We start from the raw sequence: 16,376 nt of genomic DNA on the forward strand, positions 1-16,376 counted from the left end.
GGCAAGTACCCTCACAGCTAAAAAGAAGGACATGCTTCAGAAGGGCTGCATAAAGCTCCTGTGTTCCACTGGCAGTGCAAAGCTGCAGATGCACTGCTGCATCACCGCGGGCAGAATGAGCCAGTAAAGAGCAGAGATACAGCCCACCCACCCTGCCCCAATCACGGGGCGCCACCTCAGAGAAGCGCACACGGGTGTGGGCGTGAGCGTGTCCCGCGGCAGCGCGTCAGTGAGGGTCACGTGCGCTCAGAGGACCCAACGATCACTGACCTCACCGGGGCCACACACCAAAACCACTGCCAGGTTCACAACGAGCAGCCCCTGCACAGAGCCACTGTGCTTCAGACCTGTGCGTGGGAACTGGCTGCTTCACAGGGGGAGAGTACAACTATCCAGCCGTATGGAGATGATTAGCACTGCTGCTGGCTGATACAGCTGCAGAATGACAGGGTAAAGATGTGACATCTGACAAGTCGTGTTTGGGCGGGGCTGCTTGTTTGATAACCTGGCAGGGTCTCCACATTCCTCCATTAGCCCCTCCCCCTCTGCGGCCCAGGCGCGGGTACTCACCCTCTCGGGCTCCTCGGCGGAGGGGTATCCGGAGGCCAGCAGCACATCGGCCAGGGCGGGGCTGGTGGGGGTGTCCGTGGTGGAGGAGGAGCGGGGGCGGCCCACCTGTATGAGGGCCTCCTGGGTGCTGCGGCGGTGGATCTGGGGGCTGCCCTTGGGGGGGTCCCCGGCAGCCTTGCTGCGGCGGCTCTGCAGGCTGGTCCCTCGCTTCATCATGGGGGCGCCTCGGATCTGCAGCAGCACGCGGTTCAGAGCTGTGGGGTGGGCGGAAGCGGGGGCGTCAGTGTCAGGGAGGGCCGGGGGGCCGTCCCCTGCCTCCGGCGCCGCCTCCAGGGGCTCGGGGGCGGGACTGCCCGTGGAGGAGGCAGAGGGGGAGGAGCCTGCGTCGTGCGGCGACACGGAGGCGCGTCTTCGCTGGTGAATGAAGAGCTGCTTCAGGCCCTGCCCCAGGACACCTATATTCTCCAAGGCATTGTGGGTGATTTTGGACAGGCTGCTCTCTGGCTCTGGCACCTCTTGGCCTCCTGGGTCCAGCTCCTCATCATTTTGTTCACTACCACTGTGATCCATCAGGGGGCAACACAGTACGCCTCAGGCTGTAGTCCCATAGAGAGGCCGTGGGGGTGGGGAGTAGGGGTGGGGGTGCTCTAGCTACACCTTTTGAGGAGCGGGTCAAAGCCCGGCAGCAGCACTCAGTTCGAGCTTGTGAGTGTACATGCATCAGCGGATTGGCTCATAGCCATGCTCGTCTACCACAAGAGAAAATAAAAGGAATTATGACATGCAGCAAAAATGAGGGGGGACAACAACAGCAATGGGGACAAATCATTTTGATTTAGCTGTCACACATGAAGGTTTGACGATGCACCCATTCACATTTTTGGGGCGGCTCCAAAGCCAATCTTAAAAAATACAGCTTGTCAGTGTCACATGGTTTACAATGAGTAAATTCTGTTGACTCCATTTTGCAAATTGTGGGGAGAATTCTGCGTGTGTAAAATCGCCATGCCTTCTTGTATGACCAAATGCACAGACACAATTAGCACAAACAATTTCTGCTGGAATTAAATGTTCTAAAAGAAATGACGCAACAAGGACGGGCATGAAGATGCAAAAGAAACAATGATCTCTAGAAAACAATTTCTGATGTGCCTTAGAACAAATACTTTGGTTTTGTTTAAGAAAAAAAAAAACAGGAGAAGGTGAAGTCCAAGAGAGCCAATCATTGGTTAATTCTAATGTCTGCCTCCCCTTTATAGCCCATGTTGTTGAAAATTCCCTCCCATTTTATAATGGTTGCCTGGCTTTTAGAGACCTTTAAATCACATCAGAAATCATTTTGGAATTAAACAATTAAACAAGAACCCAATTAAACAATTTAACAAGAACCCCTTGAAGAGTAGCAGGATCATAAGTACAATGAATGGCCTTTGAAATCACAATAGTTTTACGCGATAATGTAATGTTTATTGTTCAGGGCACAATCACGGAAAGCATCACAAAAAATCAATTGCACTAACAATTGTTATTTCAGCCCTTTTGATTAAAAACGTGTGTGTAGCCAACTACATCCAGGAAAGATCCTGACTCCTAACTTTTACTTAAAACAATTCAATCTTTTTGACTCAATGTAAACAAAAACACTGAGGTTGGACCTTTTCTTAATATAGTGGAACCAAATTAACATTCACATCATCGCATCACAGAGCACAAAGCACTGAGAAACATCTTACATATAAGCGCTCTATTCTGAGAACACAGAGGTTGTTGATAAGCTGGGGCAAGCACTTGCACTTTCGGAATTTTAAGGGCACTAACACACACAGCACACCGGCCAATCGGGATGCTTTCCCACATTACCTTTAAACAAGCAGTTGCATCAGGTAGCCTTATTTTCCCTTGTGTGTTTATATAGCACTTGCTCTTTGCAGTCATTCTCAATAGCTACACTAATGTGGGATTATCCATTATGATGTTAGGAGGTCACAAAATTATCTTTCAAGTGTTTCTGCTAAAGAATTAAATTACTGAAATTTTCTTCTGTTCTTTAAGAAAACATCATTATGCAGCATTAAATTTATGTGACATTATGATGACTACTACCATCACAATAATCATCATCACCATAATTTTAGTGATATGACCTTGTGAGGGGATTTTTATATTCTAAAAATAGAGGCCTGTCTTATTTGAGCATGTTCATCAGAAAAATTGAATCAAAAGCAGATTATCCATGATGATCACCTTTTGGGAAATGTTTTTTCAAGAGGAAAAATCTGTATATTCTGTACCAACTGATTATTGAAAAAATGCATGCTTGTGTCATTAAATAAACATTTTTCTAAGGAAAAGATGTTAGTTCCTGAGGTCTGATATGAATGTCATAGATTTCTTACAGGGAACTGTATAGATACCAAACCCTCTCCATGCTGCCAACCATGCTCCACAACTATGCAGCCTTTTGATGTTTTTTTTTCTAAAATATGAGCACACCAACCATTACAATATAATGACTGACATTTACATGTATTCTGAACAATGTACTGAGAGATAATCAGTGCATATCTCTGTATATCTCTATGCACACACTAATATGCAGGTTTTAGAATGTCACCTTTGCAATATGACTTACGAATGTGCTACTTATTGTCGGTATGTTTGGTGATTTTTTCCCCCCTTTCTTTTCAAACACTTGAGCTGTGTTGACTCACTATGGCTGAACTTTATGAATGCCCTTTGTGGCTGGCTGAGAAACACCCACTTATGTTTCTCGCCAGGTAAATTACTGGAAGGAAAAGAACAAATTCTAGAAAAATCACTGGTCCGAATGCTTTAAGTGCCTTCACATTTACAGACAGGGTTTCTGAGGGCTGAAACCCACACCTACCATAAGGCCTGCTCAGTCCGGCCTGACTCAGTGTCCAGGGTCACCTGCAGACAAACAGGAAATGAGATCACATTAATCACAGCACACTCAACAGCTAAGGACATACAGCTTTCAACATATGTATGACTGGTAATCACTAGCCTTCTTCAGTATATGAAAATAAACATGGACAAATATGCCAGGAAATAGTAGCATTTAGGGAACCAAAAACACCGAAAATAGTACAGGTTACTGAGAGCAGGAAAACAGTAGAGATTTATAATGAAAGTCAGACCTCTGAATTGGACTACCTTCTATAAGCCGCTGTGCGGCTGCTAGGCGACAGGCTCTGTCCAGTGACATCACCGCTAACGGGCCCCACATCCTGAGCAGGGGTGTGGAACAGCCATGCTGCTGACACAAGATGCCGACACAAGCCAGCGCAGAATGAATGTTTCACACGTACTCTGCATGTTGCCAAACCAAACCTTCCATTTACTCAGGCACCAATACAAATCAATCCTGCAGGCGGCCGTTCAGTAAAGGCCCGTGAAGGAGACAGCTGCGGGTCATTGATCCAGCTTAATGGTTCAGCCTGAGCAAGCTGCTTCGCCATTCAGTGTGACCATTTCACTGTATAAGTCAGTGTACGGATAAACTGCTCACCACTGCGGAAGCCCGCTTTCCCCACAAATGACTCATTGGCAGTGACCGCTCCCTCATCACATTACAACAAACAGAACAGACGTGCTGCTTTAACGCTGTGTGATGACCTAGCGGTAGTATAAAGAGCAGTTTTAATCCCCGCCTCTGAGCTAATGGTAACACAAATAGCTATTAAGAACCCTGTGCATTCCCAGCACAGTAGAGAAGGAAGGAGTCATTCCTTGCATGCTTACATCCCTCCCACAAGTAAAATATTACAAACATTTTGCAAAGAGGGTTTCATGGAGTTCATGCTGCCATTACTGCCAGTAGACCAAGACTTGTCTATCTGGAATCACTCTCCAGTCCTTAAAGGCCAACTGCTCTCTCCACCCAAGGGTGACAAAAAAGACCCAATCACCTCTTCCGATTATGAACACATGAGATGGCCCAACCAATTAGCAGCCAGACTGCACACGGATGAGACTACCAGGAGTTCTGTAAACGAGATTAAAGAGACAACAGTTGCAGGGCGGGGTGATTTTGCAGAGTGTCCAGGTTCAGGAAATCATTCCCTCCATAATGACGCAAGACATTTAGCCACCCAGAGCCTGATGAGTCATTTCCTGTGGTTTTGATCATGTGATCATCCTTCATAATGGCTTATGTCACCTGATAGAATTTGAGAACCTTCTCATCTCACGGTCACGCACTGAATCATCCTGCAATAATTCACCCCAGCATTTTTCCCATAGCATTAATCCTGTAACAGATCAGGCAGTCAGTACACACCCAGTTCTCAAGGAATCTTGTCTGACACAAACAAATACCGTGCAAGTACTTACACCCCAGCATTAATAACTAATTTCTGTTGGTTCAGTGTAATTAAACCCAGCATATAACAACCATAGAGCAAATTATGGATTCCCCAGTCTAGATATGGTTGAATATAGGTGAAAAGATGATCTGTCCAGACAGTCTGCCATGCGACCTATTTGGGTCAGACACAGTTAGAAACAGAATGCACAGATTCTTTGTACAGCCAAGTTTTCTGGGCTTGGTTTACCGCTAACATGCTGCAAGTTAATGGTACTCATTAGCTGCAATGATACTTAAGTCTGGCTAGTAGTAGTAAAGAGTTATGAACCAAATCAGTATAGACACTACATGGCCAAAAGTATGTAGACACCTGACATCCAACATCTCACGCAAAATTATAGGCAATAATAAGGGGTTTGTCCACCCTTTGCTGCTATAACAATCTCCACTTTTCTGGGAAGGCTTTATAGTCAATGCTGGAGCATTGCTGCAGGGATTTGCTTCCATTCAGCCAGAAGAGCATTAGTGAGGTCAGGCACTGATTGGGCAATAAGGCCTGGCTCGCAGTTGGGTTTCCAAATTAACCCAAAGGTGTTGGATGGGGATGAGGTCAGGGATCTGTGCAGGCTAGACAAGTTCTTCTACACCATTCTTGATAAAACCATTTCTATTTGGACCTTGCTGTGTGACCAGGGGCATTGTCATGCTGAAACAGCAAAGGGCCTTCTCTAAACTGATGGGGTAGCACAGAATCATCTAGAATCGGATTGTATGCTGTAGCATTAAGACTTGCCTTCACTGGAACTAAGGGGCCTAGCCCAAACCATGAAAAATAGCCCCAGACCAAAAGGTGTCCATATACTTTTGGTTGTATAGTGTATGAACAGGAATGAGGAAAGAGAATATCTAAAATGACAATAACTTGCAATTGTGTGTGATAAGGCAACACAATATTCTGAAAGGCTCTGAGGTCAGCCACTGTGAGACTGCAGTGTTGCATGAGTGGACTTAGCAGGCCACAAAAGCAAACCTACAGTACAAACTCATGTGACAAGAAAAATTAAACAGGCCCATAACAACAGGAATTATTTCACAGAATTAAAAAAAAAAGTAATTTGCAGCAATTAAGTTGATGTTAAGTTGCAGATATGAGCTACATTGTCACTATGTTCTACTTTCTGTCTATACTAGTTTGCATCTTATTGCAGGGAAGCTTAATTTATACCAATTCCAACAATGTGCCAGCTAACCAATGACTGCCTTGACTTTAATTTAAAGCCTTCATTATGCATTGCAAGACCGTTTAAATCCAATGCCCATGACTGCAGAGAGAAGATTCATGAAAAGCAAGTTAATCCTGTCTGCACTGGTTTCTACATTTATAAAAATTTTAATAAATCTCAGTTGAAACAGCTTGCTGAACCAGTTGTGCCAGGTAGGTGCATAAAGGTCTTTAAAGGGCATTACAGGTATGACATAAGTCCATACATCATACAGACATGATATAAGCCAATATTGAGCATGAGAAGAATTTCTCACCTTTGTAAACATGTAAATAATTGTATTTACAAAGAAGAATTCTTCATTTCCTTCAAGAAAATCTTATGACCCACATAATGAACAGCCCAAACAGTAAATTTTCCCACCTAGTGAACAATCTATGTAAACTTGATTTCACTTGAATTAAGTCCATCGCCCCCCCCAACCCCCACCCCCCCAAATGTTACATATGAGCCTTTAATCAGTTGGTTGACTTGTCACATGTAGGCCCTAAACCATTTAGGGCATTTCTACTGAAAAAGTGCTGTGCTCCTCTCAGTGCCCAAATAACCTGAAGCTTGCCGTTGCCTTTTTGCCAGTCAGTACATGGCTATCCAAGAGTGCAAACCAGTGATACACTTAAGACAGGTGTTCCATATCAAAACAACTTGGGTCAAACAATTAATTTAGTTTCTGAAATTACACAACTGTTTTACAACTACTGTACACATGGATAAAATCAGATATGCACAATCATGATGAAGAGCATGACTATAGTGATTTGGAAGCAAATCAACAGTTATTTATTTATTTATTTATTTATTTATTTATTTATTTAAAAGCGACAACACACAGTAATCAACATTTCCGCAGTTGCGTCAAATGATACAGTGCCAGATTAGCTCAAGAGCTCATTTTCATCTGTAGTCCCTTAGCAGGTAGCCTACATGTAGGCCTACTTGGTGAGACTGAAGTTCAACCAGGCACATATAAGCAAAATAAGTTCCGTCTGCTGCTGTGGTGTCCTCAGCAGTTCTTCAGACACGTCAGATTAAACCCTCTCATCATGATGTCATGAGCACTTACCTCTGAGCTGAGAATGGAGGATGACTGCACATACAAATACTATCAAAATGGGCCTGATGTCATATGACTGTCTTATATTAGTGAAGCTCACATTGGGATGGGAGGAGGACTTTGGAAAAGAGCTTTAATAGAAGGGACTTTTGCAATGTTAGTTATGGTTATCCTATCGTTGGGAAGATTTCACAAAGCTGGTATTCACCTTTGCAACCAGTTCTACGACTTTGCAGAACAGGTTTCCAGATCATCGATTACATTACAGGCATTTGGCAGACGCTCTTATCCAGAGTGACGTACAACAAAGTGTATAATCATAACCAAGAACAAGTGTGTTGAAAACCCTAGTGTTGTACACTACCCACATTCAAGGGATGGGTAGTGTACAGTAAGTTCTGGAACTGACTAACATACTTCCCATAAGACAAATGAGCACCCTGAACACCACAGTGGTTTGTTCCAGAAACACGCAGTCAGTGATGATTCAGCTGGTCTCCACCTTTGCAACCAGTTCTATGACTTCGCAGAACGGGTTTCCAGATCATCGACATTCAAGGAATTGGTAGTGCACAGCAAGTTCTGGAACTGACTAACCTACATCCCATAAGACAAATGAGCAGTCCGAGCACCACAGTGGTTTGTTCCAGAAACATGTGGTCAGTGATGATTCAGCACAATGCCACAAAACTGAATAACACTGCAGCACTATCAAAGGTGCCATGCAGACTCCACACGATAACAATGGGCCTTCTGGCAAATGCGGCCATGTACATTACATTCACATCAGCTGGCCAAACAAAAAATGCCAGGCCTGCTGTTTGGTGCAAGCTTTTGTTTCACTGTATCTATAGCAGAATCACATGAGTAAACAGTATATCAGAAGCATTCTGTCTGGAGTTAGAAGGGTCCAGATTCCTGTCCTCAAACCACACCATGTGCCACACAAACTTTAAAGCTCTTTTAACGGGCACAATAGGGCATTCCATAAACTAATGAGTAATTCATAATTTTCAGAATTATTCAGTCATAATTCAGAAAGTGTACTTAGTGGTATTCATAGAGATGGAAATGCATGTAGTGGCACCGGTGGGAGTTTCATTCACTGTGCAAGTACACAGGATAGGGCAGAGGAGTGCATGGATCTCATAGGATGGAGAGGTGTATAGGACCAAACACAGAGGAGCAGAATTACTGCAGTTAAAATGGACAAGGCTTAGCCTAAGTTCAGCAATCAGCATACGACGTGAAGGTGCCCAGGAAAGAGCTGAAATGTAGGTGATGTGTACAGGTGAGCTGAAAGGACTAAGAGAGCACATGCTGACGCCAGAAAGGAGTACAGGTGTGCACATGGGAAGACTGCAGACACAAGCAGGTCTGCACTAATACATCTCTCAGAGTGAATAACCTAAATATAAACTGTCATAGGAGCTTGCATGACGTATATCCCGTTTACAGCTTTTGAAAACTTTCTGTTTTCTAACGGTTTACTTAGTTTAGCTACGCTGTCTTTCAGGGTCAATGGTCAATCAATGGTCAATGGTCAATGCCTGCCTTAACAAAGCAGACATGACAGCCATATTTTATGATGAACATACTTCAATATACGGCACAGTGAACGGGGTGGGCTAGAATAAAGACCTTTAGACACAGTGCTTGCCCATAATCCAGTGTGACAGAGCCCAGCTTGTTATGGGTGGACTGCTCCACCACCTGCCACACCAATAACCAGCCCCCAGCAAGTCAATGATCTTCCTCCCAATACCTGGCCTGTGTTGTTTAATCTAGGCATAGTACAGTAATACTGTTAACATTGTCTCCAGCTTCAGTTTCTGTCTCCCCCATTGTATCCCTCACTGTGTCTCCCTGTCAACAGACACCTATAAATAAGTGTAACTACGCCAGAAGGTTGTGTAATTGTGTGTGCACTGGGTACGGTCTGACTGACTGGTGACGTGTTGCCTCTTTTACTGTGCATTTGTGTTCATTCAACCTCAAATGTTGGTTTTGTAGTACAATTCCAGACAAAAATAATTCAAAGAAACACATTTAATGGTACTGTCATGCACCGGTGTGACACCCCTGGGAGGGAGTTCCCGATGTGTACTGTTGGTTGCCGCAAGGAGAGAGAGGGTGCACCCACACTAACATATAATAAAATAAATCAAACTTCTTCACCCTTACCCCTCATGGGTTCCAGGCAAAACCAATAAATACATTTTTTTTTAAACTAAAATATCAAAGAAAAAATAAAGCAAAACTGAGTGGCAGCTTTTCAGCAGCGGGTTTACTTTCGTTTGGGGGCAGACAAACAAAACCTCCAAAATAAACGCTCTCTCTGTGTGTGCTCTCACAAAACCTCCAAAATAAACGCTCTCTCTGTGTGTGCTCTCAGTCTCGGCCCCGAACCGTGGAGAGAAGCACGCCTTTAAGCACCTGGGCTGACTAGTTGACGTCGCCAAGACCAATCTGGTTCATTGCCAGAACGAATGCTACACACCTCCTTCACCAGAATTCAGCCTAAGGCTAATTCAGCTTACGCCGAGACTGCTCCTTCCCAGGTTTCGGCACCTTTTACGTTGCACGCCAATGTGACACCCCTGGGTGGGAGATGCGGCAGTTCCGGGAGTGGACTGTCAGTGACGGCATGGAGAGTGAGAACGCACACACAAGTACGAAATTAAATAAATAAAACACCTTCACCCTTCTCCCTCATGGGTTAGAGGCAACAACAATAAACAAAACAACCAACTAAAATAACAAAGACAAAAGAGCCTGTCAGCACAGGAAGGTGCATCATTGAGCTTGTCAAGCATTTGAACTAGAACCACACAGAACCGTAATTATGATTCAGGGCTGTGGAACATCGTCCTGGACAAACATAAAACTCATGGTGTGTCAGTATGAAAGCTTTTGCTAGCAAACAGGAACAAGGGTCAAAAACAGAGAAACTGTTCCCCTAGCCAAGCACAGACAATCAATTGAGAGAGAGAGATATCTATTTCTAAGAATATGGCAGACGACCAATGTCAATACTGCCTGGCCCACCTACCCGCATTAAAGAGTTTCCACTTTCACAGTCAGTGAATGAGCGTTTCTGCTGTTTCTGACAAAACTAAGTGAATGCCAGCTTACCAGAAAACACAGCTGCTCAGCCCCAAAGGCAGAATCGCTTTGCTCAGCAATCAGAGAGTTTAAACACTGGCAGTGGGAGCCAAATGGGAGGATGGCCTGTACTAAGCAAAAGGTTACAGAGAATCTTCTGGCAAATGGCTTTTTGACCATTATATCAAGCTATGAGCACATAAATCCAAGGACAGATAAATGGCAATTGCACCTAGCCCATTAATCTAATCTCAATAAAAATAAAAATTAGACATATTGTATTATATGAACTATATTTAACGGAATACAGACTAGATATATATTACTGTATCTATAAACACTAATACACCAAACACACACTAACCCACAACCCACAAACACATATGTACATATTCTGCTTTCTCTACCAGTACAGCTTACTCTAATAACATAGCCTAAAAGTCATAACTATTTTTTCTTGCAGGCTTGCCCTGGCAGCGGGCAGGAGTGAGAACACAGGCAGCTTTTTGGGCCACAGTTCAGAGTTATAGTTCTCCCCAGCTCAGCGTTCAGCAGTGAAAGCCCTGCTTGTGAGGATGCTGGAGCAAATCCAGCGATGAAGACACAGTCCAGAACACATAGCATGGACCCTGATATCCAAAATGCGATGATAATTTATCAATATACAATAATATTGGTCTTCTGTTAAAATGTTATAGAAAGTAAGTATAAATATCACAAGCACTCAAGTAATGCAAATATATGTTGATATATTTCAAGTGATATATATCAGATAAATGAAGAAACACATATTTTTTAATTGACAAAGTTAGCTGAATGTTTTATTGTTTTTTTTTGTCTTTTTGCTGCCTATGCTATATTTGGGAAAATTTTCTCACCTCTATCCCTGAATCTCCCCATTGTCTTTGCAGTTCTGTTTTCTTGTGCAAATGACTTGTAATTGACATGCCCTGAAGAACAAGCTCCCATCAAATCCAGGAATCAAGTCCAGAGGGAGTTTTGTCTAGTCAAGGGCACAGACTTTGCCGTCAAAAGCCCTAAAAGCCCTAAAAGCCCCTAGAAATGTTGGCACTGGCTTAGAGAAACGTGGTTTGATTTGAAGTGCTTCAGGGTTGTGATATGTGGCCAGTTGCTCTGTCACTTCTCTAATTGTTTTCCCGCATTGATTATTTACTGTTCTGACCATCGTGTGCATCTACTATTGCCTATTTTTGGTATTCATGTTCAGTAATAATATCTTCAATCTTATTACGCTATTTGTTTCATGCATTTCTTTACTCTGAAACCAGTGGATCATTTCAATGAGGCCATTGCCAGGTTTCAGAATTAATACAAACTGTGTCCCTAAACCCCATCACACAACAACTCCCGGAGATAAGCTTGAACAGTGGTATTTGGGCAAATGTCCACCCAAAACAGAATTTAAGGTACTGGGAATGGCAAGACACATCAAAGCTGAATGCCCCATCTGAACCATGCCCCATTATAGCACTCCTTAGAAGTGCTGTGTAGGGCAACTTTTTACTTCGCTTAAAAACCTTCTTAACGACTCCCAGTAGCTTGTCAACAAACAAATAATAAAAACAAATCAATCGTGCCAAATATAAACGTCTGTGCCATAATCGCCTGTTGACTTGTCCATGACCAGACATGCTGTCTGCTGACTTGACAGGTTTCTTTATATTTTATTTATCAGCAGCCTGTAGCATGCACTTCCGGCCAAGCAGTTTTGCAGAGGAGACCGCCTTTCCATTGATTACATGCTTATTGAGAATGCACATAAATGCCGTTATTACTTTTCTACTGGAACGCCTGCACTCAGAAATGCATCAGTCAAATCTTGGATGATATCGATCCACTGCTTATAGCTTGACTCCTCCTCCTAGTTGTCAGTCCCCATACAATAAGACCACAGTTGATTTTTCACATCTTTTTGTAAATATCTATCTATTGTTGTTTTATGTGTGTACAGACAAACTGCAAACTACAGAATTCACTGAATCTGTCCGTGTGAAGTGAGCAAGGCAAATACTGGCACAATCAGTTGCTCAGACTTTTTTTGTTTTACACTCCATCCATGTTTACTTCCCTCCCTCCCCATGCATCAGGAATATCAACTGTCTTTATGAGCATCACAAATAACTACCAGTTGTACAATCAATCATGTGATTATGCTAACCCAGTACCAAATATGGGGAATGTAATGCAAGTTTAAATCCCAGTGGGTCGCACGCATAAACAAAGTAATAAAATCTGACCACATTATGACAATCCTTAAAACCAGGCACACAATTAGACAACCCACAGAGATTAACAGAGGGACTTTCCAGGCCACCCAATAAGGCCAGCAGGTAAGGTCCAAAAGACCCAGCACTCCAGGCCACCCAATAAGGCCAGCAGGTAAGGTCCAAAAGACCCAGCAACCCCATTACAATGTAATATCAGTGCGCCTCAATCAGAAACACCCTCTCTCATCACTTATGTGAATAATGTCCATGCACTGGATTAAACTCAAAGACAACCAGACACCTTCTGGCTTGTTCTCAACAGTTACCACAGTGAATCGGCAAGTCAGGACCACTGCCCGAGACGGCACATTTCCCAGCGAAGAACAAAACATATCACACTTAAAAGCATTTGTTGAACATGTACTATCATCTGGGAGGAAAGCCAATATGCAGCTTTATGAAGACTGCTTTTCATGACATGAAAGCTGCACTTGAAAGCATGTAAAACAGAGCTAAGAGCAAATGATACTCAAGAAATAGGAGCCTGGTCTTCCAATAGGGTAGAATTTGTGCGGTAACCTCCTGCGGCTCAAAAGGTCAATATTAGAAATAGACACAATTTCAGCAGTATGAATATTCCAGAAAGGCTGAGTTACCTGCACGTAAGCAGCAATAGGATAAAATAACACCCGTATCTGTGGCAGGCTAAGGAATTTCTATTTGAATTTTTAAGAACAGAAATCCTCTTAAACAATGATTATGCTGACAACCGTGACAACAATTTTTTACAAGAAATAGCATCTTGTAAGTGTAAATTTAACACAATTTTTTTTTTTTTTTTTTTTACAAAGCAAAGCATTTTGCTAATGCTGCATTTACTCAATGACATTTATTTTTCTATTTCTGAATAAAGAAAAATTACTGATAAAGAACTATGGTTTCTGGACTAAATAGTCTAGTATAATGGACTAACGGAGGATGGATAATGGACTATTTTATATCTGACATCTCAGATACTATTTTAAATGGTATCAACATTATTCGCACTGATCAGATGCTTTTCAAAGATGGTAAAGGCACATTTGTCTAAATGAATGAGCAATTCTAAAATGACAACAACTTTGCACCAGATCCCATCAAAGGTGATTATACCAGCAATTCAGTATCTGTAGCTTAGTAATATGTGTCACCCTGTCAATGTGTGCAACATATTTTCTTTCAATGCAAATTAAATTCAGCAGCCTATTGCATTAAGTACAAATGATTAATTGACTATAATTATGTCACTGCAGATATATGCTTACTGGCACGGTAACAGTGGTTCGCAAAGCCATAATCATCCAACTATTGGTACAAAATAGGACAGCACTAGGCACTGTTGCGTTAATATGAGCTCATATCAAGTCAATTAGAGAATGCAGCAATGGTTCAACGACCAGAGCAGTAGGAATAGCGTCATCAGTGTGGCCTGACCCACGGAGAGAAATATGAATGGCTATTTCTTGCTGCAGCTTCAGGGCACTACATTCGCGCATCCTTACGCTGAAGTGGGTCATCCGCCTAGAAATCATAACGGCCTTGTTTACGCGGCACCCCTGAGTGCCGCTGTCATTTTGATGCATAAAGGCCAAAATATGGGAGCATGGCCAATCAACAACAGCGTACAAGTTCAAAACACAGAAGCTGCCTTTGATACATACCTTCAATCCCAACCATTAGAGTCGACTTCCTTTCTTCTTTGTATAGAGGGAATAGAAAAAAATTCTGCATTTAATCCCACAGCAAGTCTTCCAATTTTGCAAATGGAATAAAATTTCAGCAATAATCCTCAAAAAAACTTGTCGCCAGAACAGTTGTCCGATTTCAGCGATTACTTCGGTATTTCCACTCTTCCCCCCGGAATTAAAGAAATAAAACATTCTGCAATTCAAAGGGTAGAGAATATATTAAGTAAAACCTAAAAGGTAGTTTTAGAATTTAGAATAGAATTTTTAGAATTTTTTCACATAACGTTAGTCTATTTGGCTATAAGAGCATCATTACCTAGATAGCCAGATAACTGCTAACGTTTACCTTGCTGGTGTTGTGCAAAGATATGTTAGCTAGCTACAATACCTTGCTATTCTGGGAGACATACCAACGTAATATTACATTATCGTTACAGTATCCTACTACCAGTCATTAACTTTTCGGCTGTTTCGGGTTGGTAATTTGGTCATTTAGCTAGTCTAGCTAAATTAGTTAATGGAGTGTGATTTGTCAGTGCTAGGCTAAAGGTATAAGCAAACAACATCGTTTAGCTAGATCTAGCTGCCAATCGTTCAGTGTACACAGTTTGCTTCCATGCACGTTTTTTAATCCATGTGTTAAGAAGGACGTTAGTACACCTGATTGGCTAGTTAGTTAGCTAACTTTAAATAGCTAGCTAGGTGTTAGCTATTTTACATATCATATAACGTTACTGGAAGACTTCGAATTATTTGTTAACGTTAGCCGGTATTAGTTAATCGGTCAAAATAAAAATCAGCGGATTCCATTTTCATTTAAAACACTCTTGACAGTTGTTGCATTTTGCCGACTTGCTAACCACCTCACGTTCAATAACATCTGGTTAAAACTCTGCTAAACAAGTCACAGGACGGTAGCGATGGCATCAAAATTCCAATGGACACAGTCGATTAGCTAGCTAGCCCTAGCATGCTAACGTTTCGGTTTACGAAGAAAATAACCGTCAATCCAAAAAACATGTTATCACAGAAAGATAATCTGTGATGTCTAAAAACAAGATAGTCACTGTCATAATGGGGAGTAGCTAAATCTACCGAATTAAGCAGTCATCTAGATAGCAAATTCCGGCTATCCGAGTTTATTTTACACAAAAGTAAAAATGACAGCACGCTACCGGCAACCCCACACAGTCCCAATGGAAGCAGGCTGCCAGTTGCATCGGAACGAATGCGGCGATTCGTGACAGAGAGCGTTAGCTACCTAGCTAACTAACTAACCGATGCCACAACATAAACAGAACATCTAGACAGCTCAAGAAAAAGTTCCCACTTTGAACGACGTGCTTTCATAGATATATAACTGACAAAGTGGCTAATTGTTACACCAGTAACAGTTTGTTTTACCACAATAATTGGCCTAATAAATAGCAAGCACTCCTGAGACAGACAGGTTGACTAGCTACATTGGCACTGCCTCAAGCCATGGTCGGAGTGTCATTTGTAGCTAGCTAGCTACATGTAGCTAAACCAACACTTATGAGACAGGTTATGCGGGCATAACGCTTTTCATAATATGTAGTTTCCTTTATTCGAACATAAACTACACAGTGGTATCACATAACTGGCCCAATTCAATAATAGTCGATCATTTAAACGTGAAAGATTTTTTTGAATTTGACACTTACGGGAGCGCTGAGAGGATTGTGCTGATGTACGTTCATTTCTCCTGATTGAGTACTCCCACCGTGACGTAAGAGCGTGTATTTCACGCAAGACGTCACCCTAGTAGTGCATGCACTATGAGTGCATTGGCAGGGACCGACAGGGACAAACCATTTGTTTGGTGGCAAGGGGAGCGCGGCGTAATAACAGGGGCTATTTATGTAGTTCCTAAATTATGTCTCGAAGCGTCTTTGAGCGATGGAGCGTTCAGCAATACATATTTCACATTGATTTGATTCACGTCGTGTCTGGCGCATGTACTCACAGAGAAAATGGGGGCACAGTGTCCCGTCAGTAACACCAACTGAGAAGATCATCTGCTAATGGATCAACTAAATATCACAGGAATATTATCAA

At 42.5% G+C, this 16,376-nt stretch overlaps 1 protein-coding gene across 3 annotated transcripts in view; it reads right to left on the bottom strand.

Moving 5' to 3' along the window:
• Positions 1-16,093, bottom strand: part of tmcc1a (transmembrane and coiled-coil domain family 1a) — a 65,580-nt gene extending 49,487 nt beyond the window's left edge. The window contains exons 1-4 of one of the 3 annotated variants that reach the window (XM_064298364.1): positions 15,983-16,093; positions 14,271-14,490; positions 3,458-3,501; positions 571-824 (exon numbers count right to left, since the gene is read on the bottom strand). In XM_064298364.1, the coding sequence (XP_064154434.1) occupies positions 571-786 (216 nt within the window). In that variant the 5' untranslated portion in view covers positions 787-824; positions 3,458-3,501; positions 14,271-14,490; positions 15,983-16,093. Of the gene's footprint in view, positions 1-570; positions 1,320-3,457; positions 3,502-14,270; positions 14,491-15,982 lie in introns of all 3 variants that reach the window. The other 2 variants (XM_064298363.1, XM_064298361.1) reach the window with 2 other exon arrangements.
• Between the last annotated feature and the right edge of the window lie 283 nt (positions 16,094-16,376).

Source organism: Anguilla rostrata, chromosome 11, assembly GCF_018555375.3.
Source record: "Anguilla rostrata isolate EN2019 chromosome 11, ASM1855537v3, whole genome shotgun sequence".
Classification (NCBI taxonomy): Eukaryota; Metazoa; Chordata; class Actinopteri; order Anguilliformes; family Anguillidae; genus Anguilla; species Anguilla rostrata.